General features: G+C 45.4%; 2 protein-coding genes across 2 annotated transcripts in view; one reads left to right on the forward strand and one right to left on the reverse strand.

The window, feature by feature from the left end:
- Window positions 1-9386, forward strand: part of LOC142784631 (sodium-coupled monocarboxylate transporter 1-like) — a 51036-nt gene extending 41650 nt beyond the window's left edge. Inside the window, exons 6-8 of the mRNA XM_075883061.1 lie at window positions 1109-1212; window positions 4166-4266; window positions 9164-9386. Coding sequence (XP_075739176.1) covers window positions 1109-1212; window positions 4166-4266; window positions 9164-9250 — 292 coding nt within the window. The 3' untranslated portion in view covers window positions 9251-9386. The remainder of the gene's footprint in view (window positions 1-1108; window positions 1213-4165; window positions 4267-9163) is intronic.
- A 6391-nt stretch (window positions 9387-15777) lies between these two features.
- Window positions 15778-22595, reverse strand: LOC119184606 (uncharacterized). The gene is made up of 4 exons (XM_075883277.1): window positions 22414-22595; window positions 16409-16544; window positions 15977-16164; window positions 15778-15921 (listed from the first exon to the last, which is right to left on the reverse strand). The coding sequence occupies exons 1-4, from the start codon at window positions 22484-22486 to the stop codon at window positions 15782-15784; spliced, it is 537 nt and encodes a 178-aa protein (XP_075739392.1). The 5' UTR covers window positions 22487-22595; the 3' UTR covers window positions 15778-15781.
- Window positions 22596-23035: the final 440 nt, after the last annotated feature.

A 23035-nucleotide genomic window follows, 5' to 3' on the forward strand; every position in this document is an offset into this window, starting at 1 on the left:
TGCTCGTTGTGTGTTTTGGTTAAAAAAAAACGACCCAGAGCAGTGGCAAATCCCCGTGCATGAAAACTGTGCCACGTCATCGCAGCCGTGCCATGAGCCACTGATAAAACACTGAGGTTATGTTTAATGTTCTTTAAAATGGGATTTACTGCTCGCAAATGTGAATTACCAGTGCTCCGCGCGTTCAGTCAACACGCGTGTGCAAATCAGGCATGTTCCACGGCGTGCTTTATAGACGGTTTGAAGAATGCAAGCGTTGTGCCCCAAAAGAACTTCCGGTCACCTCATTTATCAATTCGGAATGTCGAAACTGAAAGTACGTTTTCAGGTTTTTTCAAGGGTAAGGAAATTATCTTATTAGTTTTTCAGATAATAATAAAGTGCGTAATATTTAAGGCGATTTCGTGCAGTTTCATGTAGCTCGAAATAACATTTATTTGAATACATTTTGCCAAATAAGGTAAGAGAAGTGTAGAAAATAAGCAAGCTGTTTTCTAACGTTCTTCTTGCACAGCGATGCTATTCAGGCACATCGGCGGACGATACTGGATGTCATCAAGGGTCTATAGACGACGAGTCTGAAGTTGCTCCCACATGAAGCTCTCGCTACCATGAAGTGGCATCGCTAAATGCTACAAGCAATGCTTATTTGCCCGTCTAATTCAATAAATGTTTTGCTAAAAAAGATGAAATGGTAGTGAGTTACATTCATTCTAGCCGCTCGAGGATCTCAAAGGCGTCTTTCGCGGAAGACCTGGGCTGCGCGGGGCAGAGTTATACAATCAATGTACTAGGTATGTACGTTATTGTTTAAAATTAAAAAATTGAAATAAAAGGCAGGACATATCAATATCGTAGTAAGGATTCAAAAATGTTAACAGTAAGAGTGTTGGGAAAATAGGACTTTTACCGTCGTCTCACGTCAGCTAAAATTGGCAATAGCACCACATTTTTTATAGGTTTACACTTATAGGCACGCGTTTGCTTTTTGAGTTCAACCTTGGAAAGGTACATAACTTTACTAAGGTGTCACGTCGACCGAATGTATATGCATAGCCCACAATTTTGTCTTGTAGTTGTGGAATTAATAACCCAATCATTATTACAGGTCAAAAGAAACATTCTCTTTGCTTGATATATCACCGTTATGGAGCAGCTTTTTTGCAATTCTCGCAACAATATTCATCGGCGTGCTTGTCAGCGCTATCACAGGTAAGTACTTCGTCTGTCTGAGGAGTGTTGGCCCGCACACAGTCACGTGCCAGGATGAAGCAGTTTTAAATATGCGTTCGTGAAGGTGCAAAATTTGGTGTCAACATGCCATGCCTATGTGTGGCGTCAGCGGAGTATACATGCAAGTGCATTTTCCACTTAAACTTCTTGACAAATGCCAAGCCAAACTCACCCAATGATGCTACAAGTTGACATAACAAGGGCTAGTTCGTATCTCTTCCTTGTGTGACTGTTGCTTTGTTGTCAAGTGTCCTAAATTCAGTTATCACCCACAGTACCGAATTTCGGAATTCAGTATTTGTGAAGCATTCCGCTATCACATCCTCGCATATTATTTATTTATTTATTTATTTATTTAAAATTTCTTACAGGCCCTTTAGAGGGCATTGATTAAGGAGGGTAATTGGTGAAGTTTTACAGATCACACGAAATTAATTCACGCGTTACAAAGCGTATCAGCACAATGAAAATATGACGCGGATTGCAATATAAGTTGAAGTTAACAGGCGATAACAAGAAAAAAGAAAAGGCGATTTCATAGTGCACACACGACAGTGGGAACCGAATACAGTCATTATAGCATATGAAGGCGACATTGTATCATTCATTGTATTGAACAGCAAAGCCTATAAATAAAGCTGTTCACAAGCCAGTCATTTAGGGCGTACGGGGGCATAAACGATAGCCTTGTTTATATTTACAGCAAAAGCCGCATATGGCTATGCGAAACGAAAAACCGTTCGCAATGAGAAACGCTAAACGTTTTCATTCGCTGCTCTGTCAGCTACGTTGTTCTCTACGTCACACCCAAGCGTGAGCGCACCACTGGGAGCACTGTAGACAGATGGAGAGCGGGACAGAAAGAAATGTAGGAGATGAGAGAAATGATGGAAAAGAGGTTATTCAGCCCGGCCCTGTTTATGTGCTCGCGTTTCATCTTTCGGCTAAGGCAGGCCGTCAAGCAGTTTTGATAGTGAAAGCAGAAACATCAGCTGACGGGCCCACGGCGCGGGAAAAGTTTGTCGTCGCAGGAAGGTTCAACTTACAACTTTCTTGTGTGGTGGGCACGGATCGTGACAGGAGCAGGCCTGTTTGGCGAAGTGCTTGCAGAAACTGCGCACTGAAGACCCGGCAGCATTCGAAGCCGAATTCAAGCGACAACAGCGAGTCGAGGAAGAGGCCTTGAAGGCAGAGTAGCGTCCACGTGGCAATGGCAGAAACGCGTTCTCCGGGAGCGACACCCGGTTTTAGCAAGAGTTTCTCGAGTGGCACTTTGGTTTCGACTACAATGCACGCAACCGCCTGTGGCCGCGAATTTCAGCTTCCCTGGTTAAGGGTAACTGTACGGAGTGCTTTTATTAAACGGTTTCTCACTTTTTGTAAGTCTTGGTGCGATCCTGTACTAGTACGGGTGTCCCATGTGAGACTTTCTTACGCTCATTGATCGCATTTATATATACGTCGTCAACTGGGTATTATCCTTATATACAAGCCATCAATTTCTTCTAATCTTCTTCATTATTTATATTCATAAGATATCTGAAGGTGTTCGCGCAACAACAATGCTCCGGCTACTCTTTACCACTTGAATGGGCCTGCAGGCTTTAAAATTTTGCCAATCAGTGATGCTGTAGTAACCTAATATTTTAATGAGATTACGTACTTACCACAATGAACAAAACGAACAACACAATGAAATTTTAAAAACAGGGAAAAATAGAAATATTAACGTAGCCTGACGAGGTCTCTAATCAGCGGTTGCTACGTATATTATGCCCCATTATCGCATAAAAGCAGCAACATGACGGTAATATAAAAAACACCAACAAGTTTACAAAATGATGTTATAGCAAAATGAATATAATTGGTCTAATAATGGTCAAAGTATTATTGTATATTTTAAAGAAAAATTCTTAATTGGGCAACGACACCTAAGTTTTTGTCAAAATTTGTTTTCTGGTTTCACCGCTGTGCGTTCAGCAAGCTGGCCAAATTTTAGCCAATTCCGTCGGGAATGTAATTTAGAATATTTGATTATTACACTACTATTGTCCCGAGGAGGGGCAACATTGGCACCTTCGCGGGTCGCGACAAAAAAGGTGCTCTCCGTGTGGTCATTTGCATTTCGGCGAAATACTTCATTTCGTGCTCAGCTGCAAGTGCCATGTAGCTATTTCAGATTTATTAAGCTTTTGACATGAAAAGTTAACAATTCACAATGCCTGAGACATTCATAAAAGACGATCAGACCACTGTACTGAGCACCTGAATATAAACAAGCCTTGGCAAAGTGGTGATCACCGGCGTGAAGGAGGAGGGGGAGGAGAGCATAGACGGTGCCTTTTAGGGCTTATTTTTCGCTGAACGATAACTCTAAGTCTATTTATTTCACAAATGCATAGGCATAACAGACCCTTCAGTACCTTTTTCGCGGAAAGTAGCAATTTCTTACACGAGTTTGTCATGAACCATTTCATACTTCTAATACTTCTATCAGAGATTTTAGGTCCTAAAACTACGCTATGATTTTAGAAGATGTCGAGGAAGGCTCCCGAAATTTTGACCACCTGGTGTATTTCAACGTGCAATTACATCACATAGTACGCAATTCTATCATTTCGCCTCCTTCAAAGTTCTGCCAGCGCGGCTGGGATTGTACCCGCTACCTTTGGGTCAGCAACCGAAGACCATAAACACTGTTTCACCAAGGCATACCACCAAAGCATATGTGTTGTCAAGGCATGCTAATGAATACTTTTGATGTGCAATTCTGTACGGCTGGTGGCTTATGGCCCCTGTTCTCTGAGGCATAGTCAGGGGTAAAGCACAAAGATCTTCGCTCGACATCGCTACACTTGTGAAACAAGTAGCATCTCACGTTAACTTACAGACATGGCTTCTCGTTTAGTAGCCTTTCTTCTTTTTTTTGCAGGTGAAATTAAGCAGAAGAAAACACAGCCTACTCTTTGCAGCGACGTCTTGAGTCAGTTGTGGCAAAGGCTGTCAATGTCACCCGAAGAAGACAAACACCAGGTGCGCACAAGGAGCAATGATTGTTTGCTTAAAAGCACTGTAACATATTTCTGTCGAATAGGCAATGCAGCGTTCACCAACGGAATGTTTGCCATTGCAAAACTAATCTTTTGCGACTAAGCACGGTTCAATACACGGGTGATGTACTTTTCTTCTTTCATGTGCTATTTTTCAGAACTGACTTCTTGAGGCTTCTTTGACTTTTGACTTAGTACTATTGGTTCAATTTTATGAGCACTGTACCAATCATCGTTTTGCTTATTACTGGTTCAGTAGAATTTCTACTCCATGGTATACAATACCATATACACCTATGCTCGGCTTTGCACCCTTGCATTCCATTTTCGTAATCTTCCCATCTCTTCCTTACCATCACCTCTCTTGTCTACTCCTTGCTGTGCTAACGTTTACACGGACGTGCTGTGCTTCAACCTCGCACTCCTATTTTTATACTTGTCACCCTCACATCTCTCCTGACTCCGATTTTCTTTTCGCTTTTGCTTTACTTTGTCACATATCACGGCAAATTTTTTCTCTCCCTTCGCACCTCGCTTCTCGCCCTCACATCCCTCCTCACCCTCGTTTCGAATTCCCAACCCTTGATATGCTGTACTACATATGTTTATACTTTGCTTTATCTTCTCTTTAGCTCCTCCTCTTCTCGCATCTCTACTCCCCTTAAGTTTTCTTTTCACCATCTCCCTATACCGTGTTATAACCAGCTGTGTGGTGTTATAAACCTTCACTCTCACGTCATTACTCACGTTTGCTTCCCTAACCCAGTTTCATGCTTTCTGTACTGTTACTCTGCATGCTGTAATTACCATGACATGGCAGGTATTCTCCCTTTCCTCACTCACACCCTCACATTACCTCTTCCCAACCCCCTTTTCTTTTGTCAAGCTTTGCTATATTGACACCAACGGTAACACATGGTCATGCTATCCACGCGTTATGCGTGGATATGTTGCACATGGATATGGATAGCTCCCCATCATTTCCTACTTCCTACTCACCATCAGATTATTTACCCATCTCGTTGCTATACTGTGCTTAACACGTTTATGTGGTGTTCTGGCAGCCTCCTAGTCTTTTTGCTTCTAACACTCGCCTTTCTATTTCCTACTTCCTACTCACCATCAGATTATTTACCCATCTCGTTGCTATACTGTGCTTAACACGTTTATGTGGTGTTCTGGCAGCCTCCTAGTCTTTTTGCTTCTAACACTCGCCTTTCTCTACCCATGCTTTTCTATATTACACATAACCATGCTATAATATGGTGGTTATTTTGTGCTTCATCTCGTCTGCTCCTCATTTATATCCTCTTCACCCCGACACCACTTTTTCTCTCCACACATCCTTTTTCCTCTTTCTTGTATGTACTATGCCTCAAGAGTGAAGCTTCCTGCTGCTTTTTTTCGCATAGTGAAGTACGAATAGTACAATAATCTACACGGGAACCCAGAAGAGAACACGCACACAAGCTCTGACTCGCAAATTAATTTTTATTGCACACAGAAGAAAAACACATACGAAAAAAATGGCAGATCCCACGTACATTGGGAATCGATAATATGTGAAGCGCGAATAATAAATGTGGATATCTCACTTTGAAATCAGCACTACGTTACAAGGCGGAGGTAAATGATACCGAACATGACTTCCGTGTCTTGATTATAATGTTTGGATGTGTCGTTTACTTTCGTCACCTATTTACGTTATGCGATACAAAATCTAGTATATGGGGAGCTAACAAGACGGCCAGGAATATTCTATTAGCGTGGTATGTTGTCATGTTCTTATATGACACGCGAGTCAGGATTATCATGTTTGCACCAGTCATATATTTCGTCATCATTTGACGTCACGTAACACCAATTTGGTATACGTGAAGCTAGCAAAACGGCCGCGAGCGCATAATGAAGAGCCCAATATACTCCAATTTAGCGTTGTGCGCACGCACGCTGGGCACAGCAACGCTACGTTAGCAAAACGCGAGCACTCTGTAGTCGGACGCCAGGCGTGACCAGTGCGACTAGCGTCCATCGGCGCGGCCCGACGGCAGCCAGCGCGCAATTCGTGCCGATGCGTTACCCAGACAACACTGCGTCTCCCTCTTTCCGTGACGCAGGGAGGCCGGACGCGCTGGAACGCGCATGCGTGAAAGCAGCGCAGAGTGGTGCATGCCTGCGAGTATTTGGCGAAACCGGCAACTGGCGTCGCAACGCCTGCGTGACGCGACGAAATGAACGCCGGTGAGCACGCGCACCGCGTCACGTCGAAATGTATTGGGGCCTTGACTGTGGCATGCAGTCATGTTCTCACATGACACGCCTCTCATTATTTCATGTTTGCACCAGTCGCATACCTTCGTGATCTCTTGATGTCACGTAATACCAAATTCGGCATATGTGAAGCTATCGAAACGGCAGCGAGCGCATCATGAGTGCGGCATGTAGTAGTGTTGTTACATGACACGCATGTCGTGATTATCACGTTTGGATGTGCAATTTACCTATGTCGTTAATTTGCGTCGCATAATACCGAGTTTGTACATGTGAAGTTAACAAAATGGCCACGAGTGCATGATGAGCGCAGCATGTAGTCATGTTTTTACGTGACACGCATCTCATGTTTATGTTTGCACAAGTATCATACCTTCGTCATCCATTCACGTCTCATTATACCAAACTTTCTATAAGTGAAGCTAGCAAAATGGTCACCAGTGCATCATGAGTGTGGTATGTAGTCATGTTGTCACATGACACGCACCTACTGATTATAATGTTTACACCAGTCACGTACCTTCTTCATGCATTGACGTACCGTAATACCAAATTTTATATATGTGACGCTAGCGAAACGGTCGCGAGCGCATCATAAGCGTGGCATGTAGTCATGTTGTTACATCTCACGCATGTCATGATTTTCATGATAGGGTCTGTCATTTGTGTTCGCCATGCGATCATGTCATACCATACCAGTTTTGCAACATGCCAAGTGTACGAACCCACCACAAAAGCTGCAGGACCTTGAAAGGTAAATCATGATATTCATGACATTTATGTCATGATTTTCAAGTCATGACTGGCTAAATATGTTCTTCATACAGTCATGTTGTGCCACACCAAGTTTGGTATCGATTCCATTATCCTAACGGCCAGAAGGTTTAAAAGTCATAGGCGGCTAGATAGATAGATATATAGATAGATATTGATTGATTGATTTGTGGGGTTTAACATCCCAAAACCACCATATGAATATGTGAGACGCCAGAGTGGAGGGCTCCAGAAATTTCAACCACCTGGGTTCTTTAACGTGCAACCAAATCTGATCACACGGGCCTACAACATTTCCACCTCCATCGGAATTGCAGCCGCCGCAGCCGGGATTCGATCCCGCGACCTGCGGGTCAGCAGCCGAGTACCTTAGCTACTATACCAACGTGGCGGGGCTAGATAGATAAATAGATAGATAGATAGACAGATAGATAGATAGATAGATGGATAGATAGATACGCTCAAAGTCGCCGAAGTTCGCCAAAAAATGCTTCGCATTTAAAAACGCATTGAAAAAACTAAAAAAAGTATTTATAAAGTTTTACAAGGTTGCTTTTAACAGAACATTACAGGCGCTCTTCCGAAAGAGAGAATTCCTTCGTCAATACATAGACAGATGCCGTGCTGATGCATGATGCCTGGCTATGATAATGTACCATGGTATAGTAAATGGCTATAATATATATGGCTGTGCTATATAATTTGAAATGGGCAGCGCAAAAAAACAACAACGACGACACAAGATATACGACACATCACACAACACTTTGTGTCCTCGTTTGTTGCGCTGCTCATTTCAAAGAAGTATAACCAATTCCACCTTGCCCACATATCGATTCGTCTGCTATACACGGTCATGCTAAGCTTTATGCTCTCTCGATCTCCTCCCAACCTTTACTTACCTCTGTCTTGAACAAATATTAGCGTAACACAAACAGCTGTTGTCGTACACCTACAATACTATAAGGGGCTATGCTACACAAAGTTTTCCGGCGTGATGCCTTACAAGACTATGCTTTGCTTTGCCTTGTCGTCTCCTGCTTTCCATCTTACTAATACTTACGTCCCTCTCCCTGACCATCTTTTCTCTTTCCGGCATCCTTGCTATACTTACTGTAAATAGGGTTTTACCAGCGGGACAGGGTACAGGGTTGTGTCTGCGTGACGACATGAGATGACAGCATACGAGAGGATGGTCCCCTTAAACGATTCGCACTTAACAAACTTTCGCAAAATGGCACTTCTGATTTTCTCGTGAGGACTTCAGCACATGGTTAGGTGGCGTGTGCAGCAATCCATCATGACCCCTGACTACGAAATCATGCCACTTCATTCGTTCTTCAACAGCAAGGTTTAGACCACGAAAGCAATCGCTATACTCTGAGATCTAAAAGTATGGCTTGGGATTTGCTCTAGCTACCATGGTGAACGTATCAAATGTATCGCGCAGTAGCGTGGTGCAGTCGCACGGTCTGGTTTATCCAGTCTAAACATGTATCAAATGCGTTGGGCGCTCACTTTACTTCAAATAGGTGTACAATGTGAAAAAAAAAAACATTTGTAAGATACACAGCGTTGTCTGATGTTATAAGGAAGATAATAATGGGTGTTCAGGAAAGCAAAATATTAAACTCCAAAATAAGCCTGCCATAAAAAGTGTTGCTTGTGCCTTAGTCAATGTTAGTTTTATCTTTCTTTGTTTTCTTTCACGGTGCACAAATTTCTCAACACTGTTAATCAAAGTTTTGTTGTGACTGGGGCAGCAAGTGCCCAATGAATTGCGTCACTATAGCTAAGACAACTTTCTTATAAGAAAAATTGTGCTTCCCTTCTAGGTTACATTGAGAACTTGTGAAGGATCACGAAAGTGCATGTCACAGGATGAGAAGCTCCTCACAACAAATGCTGAAGCTGAAGTTTAGTCAACTCCTTGGTTGAATTTGTCGTGGAAGCATGATGACGTTAGAAAGCACCCATCTATACGTCTTGTACTCCTGCGCACGACTTCAGGATGACTATCGGCATTGTGAAATAAAACATTATCTGCTCATTTGCAAAGGTTTCGGCTGATTGTGAAGGCTGTAAATATTCGGGACAACGGTCCCTTTTACCTTGGCAAAGCGGATGGAGCATTATGAAACTTCACGTCCTTGCTATCCAGAGTATAGAAATTTGTTCGTAGAGATTCTATTAAAAAAAGCCAGTTTTGCATTATGGAGGTCGAATTCGCTCATCTTAAGTGTCGTAATAAAATATATTAGACTGGTTGGTTCACGCTAAGGTTAGCGTAATGACGCAACTCTTGGTGAAGAAAAAAAACACGATAAAAACAGTTGTTTGAGTTTAACGTCCCTAAATCACTAATATTCGACTACCTGGAGTTCTTTAACGCGGAACTAGATCAAAGCACGCATGCCTTAAGCCGTTCAGCTTTCATCGAAAATGCGGCCGCCATAGCCGGGATTCGATCCTACGACCTGCTGGTTAGCAGCCGGGTGCCTTAGCCACTCGTCATTATTGACGTTTCGAAAAAAAACATAAGGCAGGAGAGCAAGCATTCTGCATCGAGCGAAAACGCAATTTATTGAAAACGTGGATTTACGTTAATTCAAGTGCATGAATAAAAAATACAAATACGAAGTGCTGCAGGCTATCAAGAAAGCACGCATTGGGACGGCTACTGTTGAAGTTTTCAAAAAGTAGAAAGCTCGCTTGCAACTGGTGAAGAGTGAGGCTCGTGTTGGCGTGTGCGTGGGGTGGAGCTTGGCACCGTACGTGGCGTCGCAGTGACGCGTACGGAGCTGAGCTGTGGGATCGCGTCACGGCGTCACCGTGACTCGTCCCTATTAATTGCCCGCATAGAGCAATGAACTGTGACAGACTACGCGAAAACATCGCGTCACTTACAGAGCCAGCGCTATCGCCAACATTGTGATCACGAGGAATGCAAGATACCGTCCCACAAATCTGTACACAGCTGAACGAAAAATCACGCTATATCATTCCCGTCGTGAGAGACTGCATGAGGGGGCTCTCTTCTCAATGACCGCAAAGCATACGTGAATGCTACACGATGGGTGAGAGCAGGAAAGGGTTCATTGAGAGGGCGGTGAATGGCTGAATCAGGCGAATCTGGCTGACATTGATAACATTGATGAGGCGCTGCGCTTGGAAGCGCATGACCACAGATTGATGCCCTTCGCTTGCTGTCTATGGACTTATACAGAGGGGTTAAGTGCCTCCATGTTGATGCATACGAAAACGGCAGAATTTGAGCATCCCATGCTTCATTGCATAATAATTCACATCGCAATATACAAAAAAAAACAAAAAAATATTGACTCCACTGCCCAAAGTGATGGCGCCCACATGTCTAAGATAGTCTATAAGCAAGTATATCACCCACAGCCTGCGTGCAGTGAACTTAAGTCTGGTGATGGCTTACTTCAGCATACGAGTGCGTTCGAGTTGCGAGCATAATCATGTCTGCAATACGCATAGAGCTTCTTAGTATACACTAGAGGGAACTCTATATACACTACAGGGAACTCTAGTGTATACACTCTTAAAAAAATGGAGTGACGTTATCTCCATTTAGGGAGCAACGGCGATGTCCCCAATGTTCGTCTTTAAATTGTGGGAATCGAGAGCGCCCTCGTACCTGGCGCCTCGTTCCCCATCTGCCGCGCGCGCGCCGACAGCGTAGCCCGGGCGCGCATAAGCACCGGCATCCGCCAAGATGGCTGCCAGGGCGCCTCTTGGTCTGGGCCAGTCAACCGTCGGCTCTTTCCCGCGCTGGTATGTCCGGGCACGCTACGCTGGCGCGCTGCGCGGGCATACGTCACAACGCAGCGCCTTTTTCCTTTGGGCCGCGCGTGACATCCTCCTCTCCTACGAGCTATGTTGTGCTCAACAATTCGCTCGTCGCGGCAGATGCTCTCAGGCTTCCACGAGAGGTTGACGCACTGCTCAGCAGGCGGATTCTCGTTCGTGCGTCGAACCCGGCCGACGAATCCGGCCGCAGCGTCATCGTCCGCAGCGGCAGTGGAGGACGTCGCATCTTTACACGGTTGTGCTTAGTAGGTAAGCCTAGTGCAAACCTATCTGCACATAACTGGCGCCCAACTTGGTTTCGGCATGGCTTCAGAGCAGACCCCTTCGAGGCGCTCGTTCCTGTTCGATCCTGTGGCGACGGACTTGGTCTCGTTCGAGGCGGACGGCTGCAACAACACGGGGTACGGCCCTCTCGGCGACCCTCTGCTTTCGTTCACCGGGAAAGATCCCTTTTTCGGGGCCCCCTACGGTGATGCGAGTCGCTTGAACGAGGACCACAGTCCTAGCCAAGCCAGTAACGGGCTGTATCAGCTGTTCGAGACTCACGCGCTTACGGGCCCGTCCCCGGCGCTGTCTCCACGCGCTGGCCTTTCCCCGTCAGCAGCACGGTTGACAGCTCAAATCGCCGCACCCAGTCCTTCCTACCGGGGGCACTCAGGTGTTGGCGGGAACGCGCTTACAGACCCGTCATGGTCGCGAGCGCAAAGGGTTAACGATGTCGTTCTCGAGCCTGCTCGCTTAACCGACAACGTCGCCGCGTTCACCGACGCTCGCTGGCCTGAGACTCGCGTGGGCGACGCTTTCGACGTACGTGGGCCACCGTGCTCCACTGTCGACCCATTTGCCAGTCGCGTGATGCCTCAAGCACCAGTCGTAGCGCGAACCCTACCCTCCTCCATGCCGTGTACTGGCCCTTTTCGGTCGGGCGCGCATGTTGGGGAACAGACGCGTGCACCTGTTACGGCCGCGCCCGCGTCAAAAGCAGTTACCGCTGCACGCAACTGCGGCGCAGCTCCTAAACGTTCTGTTGGAAGCGGTGCGCTCGCAGCCTTGTGCTTTAAAGGGAGACCTCGAGTCCCCTCAGCCAAGCGTTCCGAGTAGCTTAAGGGTACCTCTGCCTGAGTACAGCGGTTATTCGGACCGCATCAGTGCCACAGAGTACCTCGAGGCGCTGCACCGCTATCAGCAGGCTACGCGGCTGAGCGACCACGTTATGCTAGGCTCTGTTTTGCCCGTGTCGCTGACAGCCCAAGCGGCGAGGTGGTACCGGCTCGTCGGTCACCAAGCTCGCTCGATGGAGGAGTTTAGGGCGCTCTTCCGTAGCGAATTCCTTTCTCCTGAATACGAGCGCTGCATGCGTCGCGAGTTAGAGCTTCGCACACAGCATCCCGACGAATCTCTTCTCGAGTACGTTCGGGCTTTGCAGGAGCTCCACCTCCTTGCCGATCCTACGGCATCAGACGCCGAGAAGGTGAAGCGAGCCATACGCCAGGCTCATCCAACCTTCGCCGCTTACCTTCGGAGCGCCCGTTATCGTGACCTAAACGAGCTGGCATCCGATGCGAAGCGTATTCAGGGCGACATACTGGCGGCGCGAGCCTATTGCCCACCGCCACCGACGTCCGCGTTTCTTAAGCCTTGTTGGGCATGGGCTGGTCATGACTTGTCACACTGGGGTTCCCCGAACAATGAGGCTGCCACTGCCACGAGAGACCAAGACGCGCTCGATGTGTCGGACTGCGCTCTGGACCCGTACTCGTACGCCCGGGCGGCCGCCGTTGCCCGGCAGCGTGAACAAGAACGGAAACCCGTGCTCCAGTGCACGAGGGAATATCCGATCGCGGAGCCCCCCAGCGGCTACCGAACGGCCACCTCGTAGCTCTAAAGGTTCGCCTAAATCCCCACTCCCTGTTGGAGGAAAAGGCGTGGTCTGCTTTCGTTGCCGTGAGCGTGGTCACACCGCGCGAGAGTGCAACGTGCCCAACCGATACAAGGGCCTGCTCGCCCGTCGGGCAACGGGGTAAGCCATCGGTGAGCTCCCCCTTGCCGGCAGCTGCAGCAGTAAAAAAGCACGGGAGTGTAACACAACCTCTGGCACCGATGGCGTGTCGCACTGGACATGACATTCCAGCCACGCCGGCGCCGTTTATCGCCCTTACGATCGCTGCTCGAGAGTTGGCGGCGTTGCTGGATAGCGGGGCTTCTATCTCGCTGTTCGGCGAAGAGGTTAGGGCTCATTTGCGCGACCGCTCTGTCCGCATTCGAGCTTGCGACACTGCCTTCCACCTCGCCAGCTGTACCGCCACCTCGTGCGGCGCTGCGCGGTTGGTTGTGCGTTGGGAGAATCGCGCACGCCGACAGCGCTTTGTGCATCTCCCTGGTCTTTCCGTGCCTGTGATTCTCGGTTGCGACTTTCTCGCGCGCACAGGTATCGTGATTGACGTCGCAAGCGGAGGCTACAGGGACGGCCCTTCCGGCGCCCTACGGCCTTTCGCTGCACCTCCTGTGGTCTCAACTGCCAGTAAGCCGCCGGACTCCACGACCCAAGTAACCACGGATATCCCTCGGCTGTCCGCTATGAATCCAAAGGTCGAAAAATTCGGATATCCAGAGCGGACACAAAACGGACATTCGCAGGATGTACTAGGAAGGTCCATTGACGGAATGTACTGAATGGCTGTCTAGTAGATATCCGAACAGGATTTCAGTGGGACAGCCAGTTGCGAATGTCCACTGGCTATCCATCAAAGGGCCCCAAAAACACATATATATGGAAATTGAAAATAGTTTTGGAGTACTGCAGTGCATAAGTATATCCTACGCTCGCAGTCATCAGAAATTTTCAAAATCTTGTGATAATAGTGGGGCTTTAATTGCGTATGGTGATTCATAAGTGATCTGCTTTCAGATCTAGAGCTCATCTTTCCTTTTATAGCGGCCGGCGTAGTGGCGAATGTGTGTATCTGCGAGCAGAGAGTTTCCGTGGATGGCATCAGCTGACTTGCATGCCGATGTCCAGGCCAACACACACACAGCCCCGCCGCGGTGGTCTAGTGGCTAAGGTACTCGGCTGCTGACCCGCAGGTCGCGGGTTCGATTCCCGGCTGCGGCGGCTGCATTTCCGATGGAGGCGGAAATGTTGTAGGCCCGTGTACTCAGATTTGGGTGCACGTTAAAGAACCCCAGGTGGTCAAAATTTCCGGAGCCCTCCACTACGGCGTCTCTCATAATCAGAAGTGGTTTTGGGACGTTAAACCCCACAAATCAAATCAACACACACACACTAGGGAAACCAGAAAGCCCTTCAAGGATGATGTATTGTTTTTTAATTTTCTTGGCATTCTGAACTGAATGCGACGGTTATTTGAAACGTAAAGGTCACGGTATCAAATCCCGGCGGTGGCGACTGCATTTCCGATGGAGGCGGAAATGTAGGCCCGTGTGCTCAGATTTGGGTCACGTTAAAGAACCCCAGGTGGTAGAACTTTCCGGAAACCACCACTACGTAGGCGTCTCTCATAATCATATGGTGGTTTTGGGACGTTAAATCCCACATACCAAGCCTATTATGAAACGTAAAAAATTATAGCATCTAGTTCAGGGTTTTTTTAAGGCATGTGCACTTTTTGTCAGGGTTAAAATATATGTGCTCATATAATTATGTTGTATACTGTGCATTGCTTGTAGTATATCGTGCACTTATCTTACTAGTTTTTGTCAGTCGAAAGTGACCAACAGTTTTAAAAATAATTGTTCCATGTAATCAATTTATTTTTTTATCCCGTTGACTACTATAGCAAAAGATATACAATGAAACCATACACTAAATCTATCACTGAATAGACTAACTTTTCACTGCTGAACGTTTATTACAAATCACGGTGTAAGAATACTTTAAGTAAATAAATGCCACCGAGCGAGCGCTTGCATGTGGGGATGGACTAAACCTCAAGTGGAAGGAACCGATTATGTTCTTGTTTGCGGCATGCATGGCTCGCCGGACTGAATTACATGGCGGGCAAATCCCGCAAAGCACATCCGGCATGCGGGCGACGGTTTCCAAATGTGAGAAAACCGGGTTATTGCGCGATATCAACCACGCGACACTCACTCACAGAGCGGCACCGCGAGAGGTGATAAAGGAAGAGATCGACAGCGTGGCGAGGGTGTTGTGGCGACGATAAATGAGCGTCACTACTTCCCTACGTCTTGGGTCCGGGATTTCTTAAGCAAAGGGGCGGGGGTAGCCGGGGTGAACGATGTTCTTATCATTATCGCTCGAGCTCATTGCTAAGCAGAGCATTATCGGACAGCGGATAGTCCCGGAGTTCGCTCACCTTAAGTATTCTTGCACAGTGGCCCAAATGTATTATTTTATCGAATATAGCAACGTTCCATAAATTTTTTGTATGAAATCCACCAATTACCTTCTATAAACAATGCATATTAATTAAGCATAACAATGCTAATTTCAAGCTTCGAGTGTATGAACTTAAAACCAGCAGTGCAAAACGTCCTGCAATAAGGTATACATGAAGAAAACATTGGAGTGAATCAGATTTTATTTGCAATTGTTCATATCAGCACAATGTGCCCATTCTGGTTTCAGAAAAAAAAACTCATTGGTCCTGCATTTCAGCCTTGGAGCTCTTCTCACTGGCCGCACATCTTTCTTTGGCCCTGCGCAGCCACTCCTTTATATGGTGGACAACGTCGTCGAGTGTGCACTCCTTGTGGTGGCGCGTCCGCTGAACAGCCGCTGAAGAAAAAAAACCATTAAAACACACAGAACGGATGTGAATATGCATACTTACAGAGCACAATTTTGGTGAACTTAAGTTCTCTGAATTTCAGCTTGCCTTTACGGCCATCCATGCTGAACTCACACGCAGCTTGATTGCTCATTATATAGGCCATCATGCCCTTCACAGTCAAATTTAATGTCCTTGAGTCGTAGGACATAAGGGCATGGACCTGGAAGAAGTGTACAAGACCCATGTAACTTTTCGCATGCAGATGTGTCAGTGAACTATAACAGCTATGCATCTTTGAAAGCTAGCGAAATAGAAACGTACTCAACAAAATTCAAGCTTTTTAGAGTGGAAACTGCGTAAACTCTGCTGCATACATTTTGCACTAGCATCTGAATGAAACATTTTGTTGAACTGTACCAGAGCTTCTGTTGTAGCTTCAGTGAGAGACTCATTGAAGTCTAAAACCTCCTGAACATTCCTTAAGAGCTTTGCAGGGATTGCTCGGGCTGTCGCAACATTTCCATTTCTGTATCGCAACGCTTCTGTTGGTAAGCTGCTAGCATCTCCAGCATTTCAGCCTGGTTGTGCCTAAGGATGCTCAAGTGCGTCATAACACGATGCTGGAATTCTAAAAGAAAGAAGGAGCAATGAATGAGTGAAGAACAAGCGACTTCCACTAGAAAACGTACCAGCACAGCTCAACACTGTTTGTGATTTTAGTCGAACAGCTGAAACATTATTTACAGAAATTAGTAACCCAACTCTAGTAACTCAAGTTTTCATGAGTGCAAAAATAAGATGAGTGAGCGGATTACAAAGGACAATGGGGCTGGCTTCGGAACTCTGCTGACAGCTGCTTGAATTCTGGACCCTCAAGAAAACATTGTCCCTGTGCACCACTGAACTTGACGAGTCTGATAATAAACAAAACAATTGATTAATACATAATGTGATCTTGAATTTATATGCATTAAGCAAGAAAAGTACCTTTACTATGAAAAGTGTTTTTACCATGACATTCTTCCGCCGGTTCTTCCTCCTCAACTGACCTTGTTGGATCTGATAATCAATGAAATAACAATGTGATGTGAGTTTGATCATATGTGCATTAAGCACGAAAATTACCTTTATGAAAATTAGTTTACCTGGACAATCTTTTGCACTATCTGTTGCACAATCAGCCATCTGTTCATGGTCCCTTCCAGACTCTGGTTGGGCTTGGGCACATGGCTCCTGACTAGAAGCTGCAAAACTAAGTAAGGTGAATGCTTAAAATCGGTTGTGAGGGATATCAGCTCTGAATTTTCCATAATTGTGTGCACCCTGGAAGCTCAAATGAAACAGGATAGCTTGCAGTAAAAACTAAGAAATGTCATGAAAATTTTTAATACGCACTCTGAGAGGCACTTTCGCTTTATTTTGCTTGTTTATTTTTAATTTGCACCTAGTTCACGCGATAGCGAAGGAAGATTTCGAAGGTTCAGGAGATGGTATTGTTCTGCACCACAATGAAAAACCCCGACCAATAACCAGTGCACAATATCGGGAATCAGCTTTTCACCCATTCTATACTAGATAGTATACACTAGATAGTATTCAGAGTTCCAGTGAAAACAAGAAGCTTACCTATATATTGTCACGACGTCAAAACAGAGGTCTTGCCGTAGAGACTGAGACGCCAGAAGCAGGTCGATCTGATGCTGATGCTGATGACCTCTGATGGATGGCGCTTACCCACAAAGGGGGATGGGCCAAGAACCGGGCGGCAGGATACTTAAATGAAACTAAACTGAAAATGAAGCTAATCTATAAAAGAAGCTTAAAATAATACTACCAAAAAAACAAAAATGTGTGCTGAGCAAGCGGTCAAACCATCTTTTGTTTTTGAAAGACATAACTACGAATTATAAACTAAAGATCTGAAAAGGTAGTGGTTCACTAGCATGGTAATCTTTTAGTTGCATTGATGTAATCAAACACAGCGGAGCATACATCCCTGTGGCAGTAACCAAATGAAGTTCCGCCAAATGATAAAATTACTGGTAAATTTACTTGTATTCCTAGCTTTTGTAATGGGGCTACTAAAAATCTTTTTCTCTGATAAGAATAACGATGACAGAATAAAAAGAAATGTTCAATTGTTTCAATTTCGTTGCACCAAATGCATAGCGGTGACGCCTTAGGCTGAGCTTTATTAAGGTAATAATTTAGTTGTGGAACTGCACAGCGCAATCTGGTATAAGTGACCTCTAACTGGCGAGATACACACCACTGTTTATTCCAGCAATAGCTTAAATGCTCGAAATCTTTGAAATTATCCAAATTACCTTTTCCCCATTGCAGGCAAGCATTTCGGAACCTTAGCGCGGTTACATAAGCCGTATCTGGCAAAACTGGGATGGTGGGCCCACCCAGGGATACTGCTGCTAAAGAGTCCGCCATTTCGTTCAAATATAATCCGCAGTGGCCTTGTACCCATAGCAAATGCAATTTCTTTACGTTTTTCGGTACTAAATGCCGAAACGTATTCATGAGCTCTGAATTTACTGCCGCAGAAAGTGCATTACAAACTGATAATGAATCTGTAATGATAACTGCTAATGATTCGCTTGAGGGTAATTTGCGTAGGGCAAGAAAAATGGCCAATAATTCTGCCATGAATACCGGGGTATAATCTGGGAGTCGAATCGAAAAGGACCAGTCCAAAGAAGGAGAAAAGATGCCAACCCCAGCCTTTTCTTTTGACACAGATGCATCAGTCGCTATGATATTGCTTATCTCTAGGTGGGCTAGATAATCTGCTAACTGGTCATTTAAATACCTATATGCCAATTGTTTCGCGTTATGAGGAAATATATCATCGAATTGTATGCTAAGCATTGACTTTAGGTTGTGTATTGGACCAATATGTCCAATTTTTACATTCAGTTGGTTTAGTAGCGCTTGTGCAAATACTATTTGCGGGGTGTGTAGTCGCGACCAATGGGTTTCGAAAAATAAAGTCGGTTCTTGAATGAAAGCGTAAAATGAGAGTCTTTGGTGTGAACTGTATATCTTTAAGAATGCTTGCACAGTAAGAATTTTAAACCTATTTAGCAGAGAAGGTAGGCGAGCTTCCATATACAACACGTTATTTGCAACAAACTTTGGTAGACCCAGACACAAACGCAACGCTTCTCTTTCCAGCAGTATTAGGGGTCTCATTTTATAGGCTGCGCTGCCAGAAAATAATACACAACCGAATTCCATGATGGGCCGCACATAAAGTTTATATATCATTATTAGCACATCTCTTCTTAAACCCGCTTTACGGTTTGCAAGCTTCCGTAGCCACCCCATGGCCCGTGTTGCCTTGGAGTACACATCATCAATGTGACTTCTCCAATTTAATGTGTCATTATATATGATGCCCAAATATTTAAGGGAATTCGCCTGCGGAATGAGCTCATTACTGTACATTAACGAGATGTTGATAGGCTGCAGAAAAGAGAATGCAAGGAGCACACTTTTCTTTACGTTCAAGGTCATATGAATATTTTTAAGCCATCTTTCTATCATATTGAGATAATTTTGTAGACTCTGGTATAATGATTGAAGGTCGGTATTACTTGCGAAGAAAGCAATATCGTCCGCGTACACATATAACTGAATATCCTTAGTTGATGGAATGGAGCTTAAGAAAATGTTAAATAAAACTGGCGACAGGACAGCCCCCTGTGGTACGCCACGTGTCTGCTTATATCTATTCGATGAGTACCCATCTTTAAAGCAGTAATATTCTCTCCCTCTTAAAAACTCCGACACCCACGCAGTGATGTAGTTGGGAAAGTGGTGAAATTCCATCTGTCTTAATAAAATTGAATGCTCAACCCTATCGTACGCTTTAGCCAAATCTAAAGTAACTAAAGCACAGTATTGGCGCCGACGCCGAGCCAGTTGTATTCGGCTCTCTAAATCAACATGCGCACACCATATTGAGCAACCGGATCTAAGCCCCGCCGCGGTGGTCTAGTGGCTAAGGTACTCGGCTGCTGACCCGCAGGGCGCGGGTTCAAATCCCGGCTGCGGCGGCTGCATTTCCGATGGAGGCGGAAATGTTGTAGGCCCGTGTGCTCAGATTTGGGTGCACGTTAAAGAACCCCAGGTGGTCTAAATTTCCGGAGCCCTCCACTACGGCGTCTCTCATAATCATGTAGTGGTTTTGGGACGTTAAACCCCACATATCAATCATCAACCGGATCTAAAACCAATTTGACTGGGGTTTAATATTGCGTTCTTATTAATATATTTCATTACACGGGCATTCAAAACTCTTTCAATTAGCTTAACCAGATTTGACGTGATTGATATCGGCCTCACATTGTCCAAGGCGAATCCTTTTTCTTGCTTTTTAAGAAGTGGAATCACTTTAGACAGCTTCCATTCCGCAGGTATTCAAGCTTTTGTCAAAGAAAAGTTCACCAGATTAAGTACTTCAGTTGGACAAATCTCGAATATTACTTTTATCATTGGATTTGTTACCCCGTCTGGTCCAGGTGCCGAAGGAGATAAGTGCCTTATTATCTCTGCCAGCTCATCTAAAGTAACCTCCTCGAAATCCTCGCCTGCCATTGGGTTCACAATGTGCAGTGGTATAGTTGACATAAATCTATCTTGGAGCCCTTTCGCAATATTTTCTACTAAATCAGAGAGCTCACGGGGGAAAGAACAGAAGAGTCAATATTTTCAGCGGGTGGTAACATCTTTTCAGATCTTAAAAATCTGAAGAGCGCTTTTTTGTTTTTAGCCCTAGAAAGATACTCATGTCGTTTCATATTATAACCTTCTTTTGCTGTACTTACTGTGCGTTTGAAGTCTGCTGCTGCGAATTTATAATCACTCCAATTTTTTGGACATTGGTTGACCAGCAGTTGTTTCCATGCAGCTTTCCGTTTTCTATAGCTCCTCGTGCACTCTTCAGTCCACCATGGACTAAAAGAACCTCTTGTGGCCGAGTCTAATTTAAACGTTGCGTCTTTTACTGATCTTTTTAACACTGCACACAGACTCATAGCCCTAATGTCACCTTGTATGTCCTTGCGGTGGTCAAAAGTAGCCCTCAAGTCTTTTTCTAATTTTTTATAGTTGAGGAATGAGCGGGCCTTTTCGGCGACATGTATTCTTGGAAAGTTCAGTACAAAAGTAATAGGCAAGTGGTCACTGTTAGTAGCACAGTCTAAAGTTTGCCACGAACATATATTTAGAGATGAGCTTGAAAATGTCAAGTCAATTACAGATTTAGAGAGACCTCGGACAAAAGTAGCAGATTGTGAATTTAAACAAGATAAATTCTTGTCAATAGCCCATTCCCACAATCGTTTTCCGCTTAAATCTGTTTTAAAACCCCAGGCCACATGATGTGAATTGAAGTCTCCAGTGATTAATATATCCTTTCTGCAGGCAGAGAACATATCGTCTAGACTTCGTGTGTCTTGCACCCCGGCTGGGAAATACGCATTTACAAACGACAAGGGAGAAGCGTCTGGTAATGTTATGTCTACTATCAAAATTTCACAATCTGGAGTCACACAACGATAAGAGATCGTAGCTTTGTGACTAAACTTAGTTGCTATCAAGACAGCAAGCCCACCACCTCTGCTAGGTCGGTCCAATCGAAATAGCCGATAATTTTTTAGGTGAAACTTCTGGCTTGTTGAAAGCCAGGTTTCTTGCAGTGATATAATATCCGGGGAAAGCAGTGAAGAAATGTATGATAGGTCTGTGGCTGCGGAAAATATAGATCTGCAATTCCACTGTAATATGGTTAGTGAACCTATTTTGACGACAGAACCGTCGCAAAAACTGCTTGGTCCAAAATGTCCTTTCGCAAAAAGTCTTTCTTAGACATGTTCTCAATGAATTCTTTTTTGGATAGATACTTTTTAGATTTCGAATTATGCGAAGAGTTTTTTGATTGGGGAGATCGGGTTCGCTTCAGAACCTTATGAGGGTCCATATCCATATCTGCATATGCTTCTGAATCCTCCGTAAGATCACCGTCTTCCGTTGTTTTGGAAGTCCCTGCCTCAGGAGAAACCGCTCGTTGACGTGTTGTCGCACTTTCTATTTCCGTACGCTGCGATACTAATGATGTCTGAGGAGCCCAATCGTTCGTAGATGCTACACCTAGAATTTGAGATAGTTGATTGGAAACCAATTGTGCCAAGCTTTCAAAAAGGTTGTTTGCGAGGCGTTCCATTGCCTTTTCCATAGCCTTCTCTACGGCCTCTGCGATAGATGTTGCGAGAGATGCATCCATGGCGGTGGTATTACGTGCTGCAACACTGGCATATCCTTTGGATCTCTCCTGCATTTCTGTAACGGCTTCTCTCCGAGAGCACCTCTTGCGTTCTACAATATCTAATATGGCAAGCTCCCTTTCTTTTGCTGCACAGTCTGCGGAGTCTGCAGGGTGCGCGCCATTACATAAGCAGCACCTCTCTTTCTCAGAGCTGCACTCGCGGCTGTCATGATTTTCACCACACAGACGGCATCTAAGAACTGATCGGCACCCTCTGACGCTATGTCCATATCGCCAACATTTCAAACACTGCAGGGGTTTGGGGGAAAGTGGCTCTACCTTATAGATCAGTGGCCATGCCTTAATTTCGGAAGGTCGGACTGTTCCTAAAAAGGTCACTATCACCAATTCCGTTGGTGATTTTATGTTGTCAATTGTACGGGTGCACCTGTACACTGAAATTACACCCGCCACCGAAAACAAATCGAGCACATCTGCAGGTGTCAGACTTGTGTCTACACCGCGGACTAATCCTTTCGAGCATGCGAGGTGTGCCGGAATAAATGGGCTTACCGGATGCGCTGCGAATTCGGAACATTGCAGGAGCTCACGAATGCATTCCTGATCTGCGGAACAGCACAGGATGCCTCCGCGACCAAACTGGCGGACCTCAGTGATCTCCTGGGGATGCGAAGTGGCTTTTCGAAGCTCCACTTGAATCGCCTTTGGGTTCTTCATCGGAATACTGCCCCCATCTGTAGGTACCAGTGCCACAGGGACACTTCTCGCTCCACTGCGTAACAAATAGTCTATCGGCCAATCCTTGGCGGGAGTGGAAG

This window comes from Rhipicephalus microplus, unplaced genomic scaffold, assembly GCF_043290135.1.
Source record: "Rhipicephalus microplus isolate Deutch F79 unplaced genomic scaffold, USDA_Rmic scaffold_15, whole genome shotgun sequence".
NCBI classification, from domain to species: Eukaryota; Metazoa; Arthropoda; class Arachnida; order Ixodida; family Ixodidae; genus Rhipicephalus; species Rhipicephalus microplus.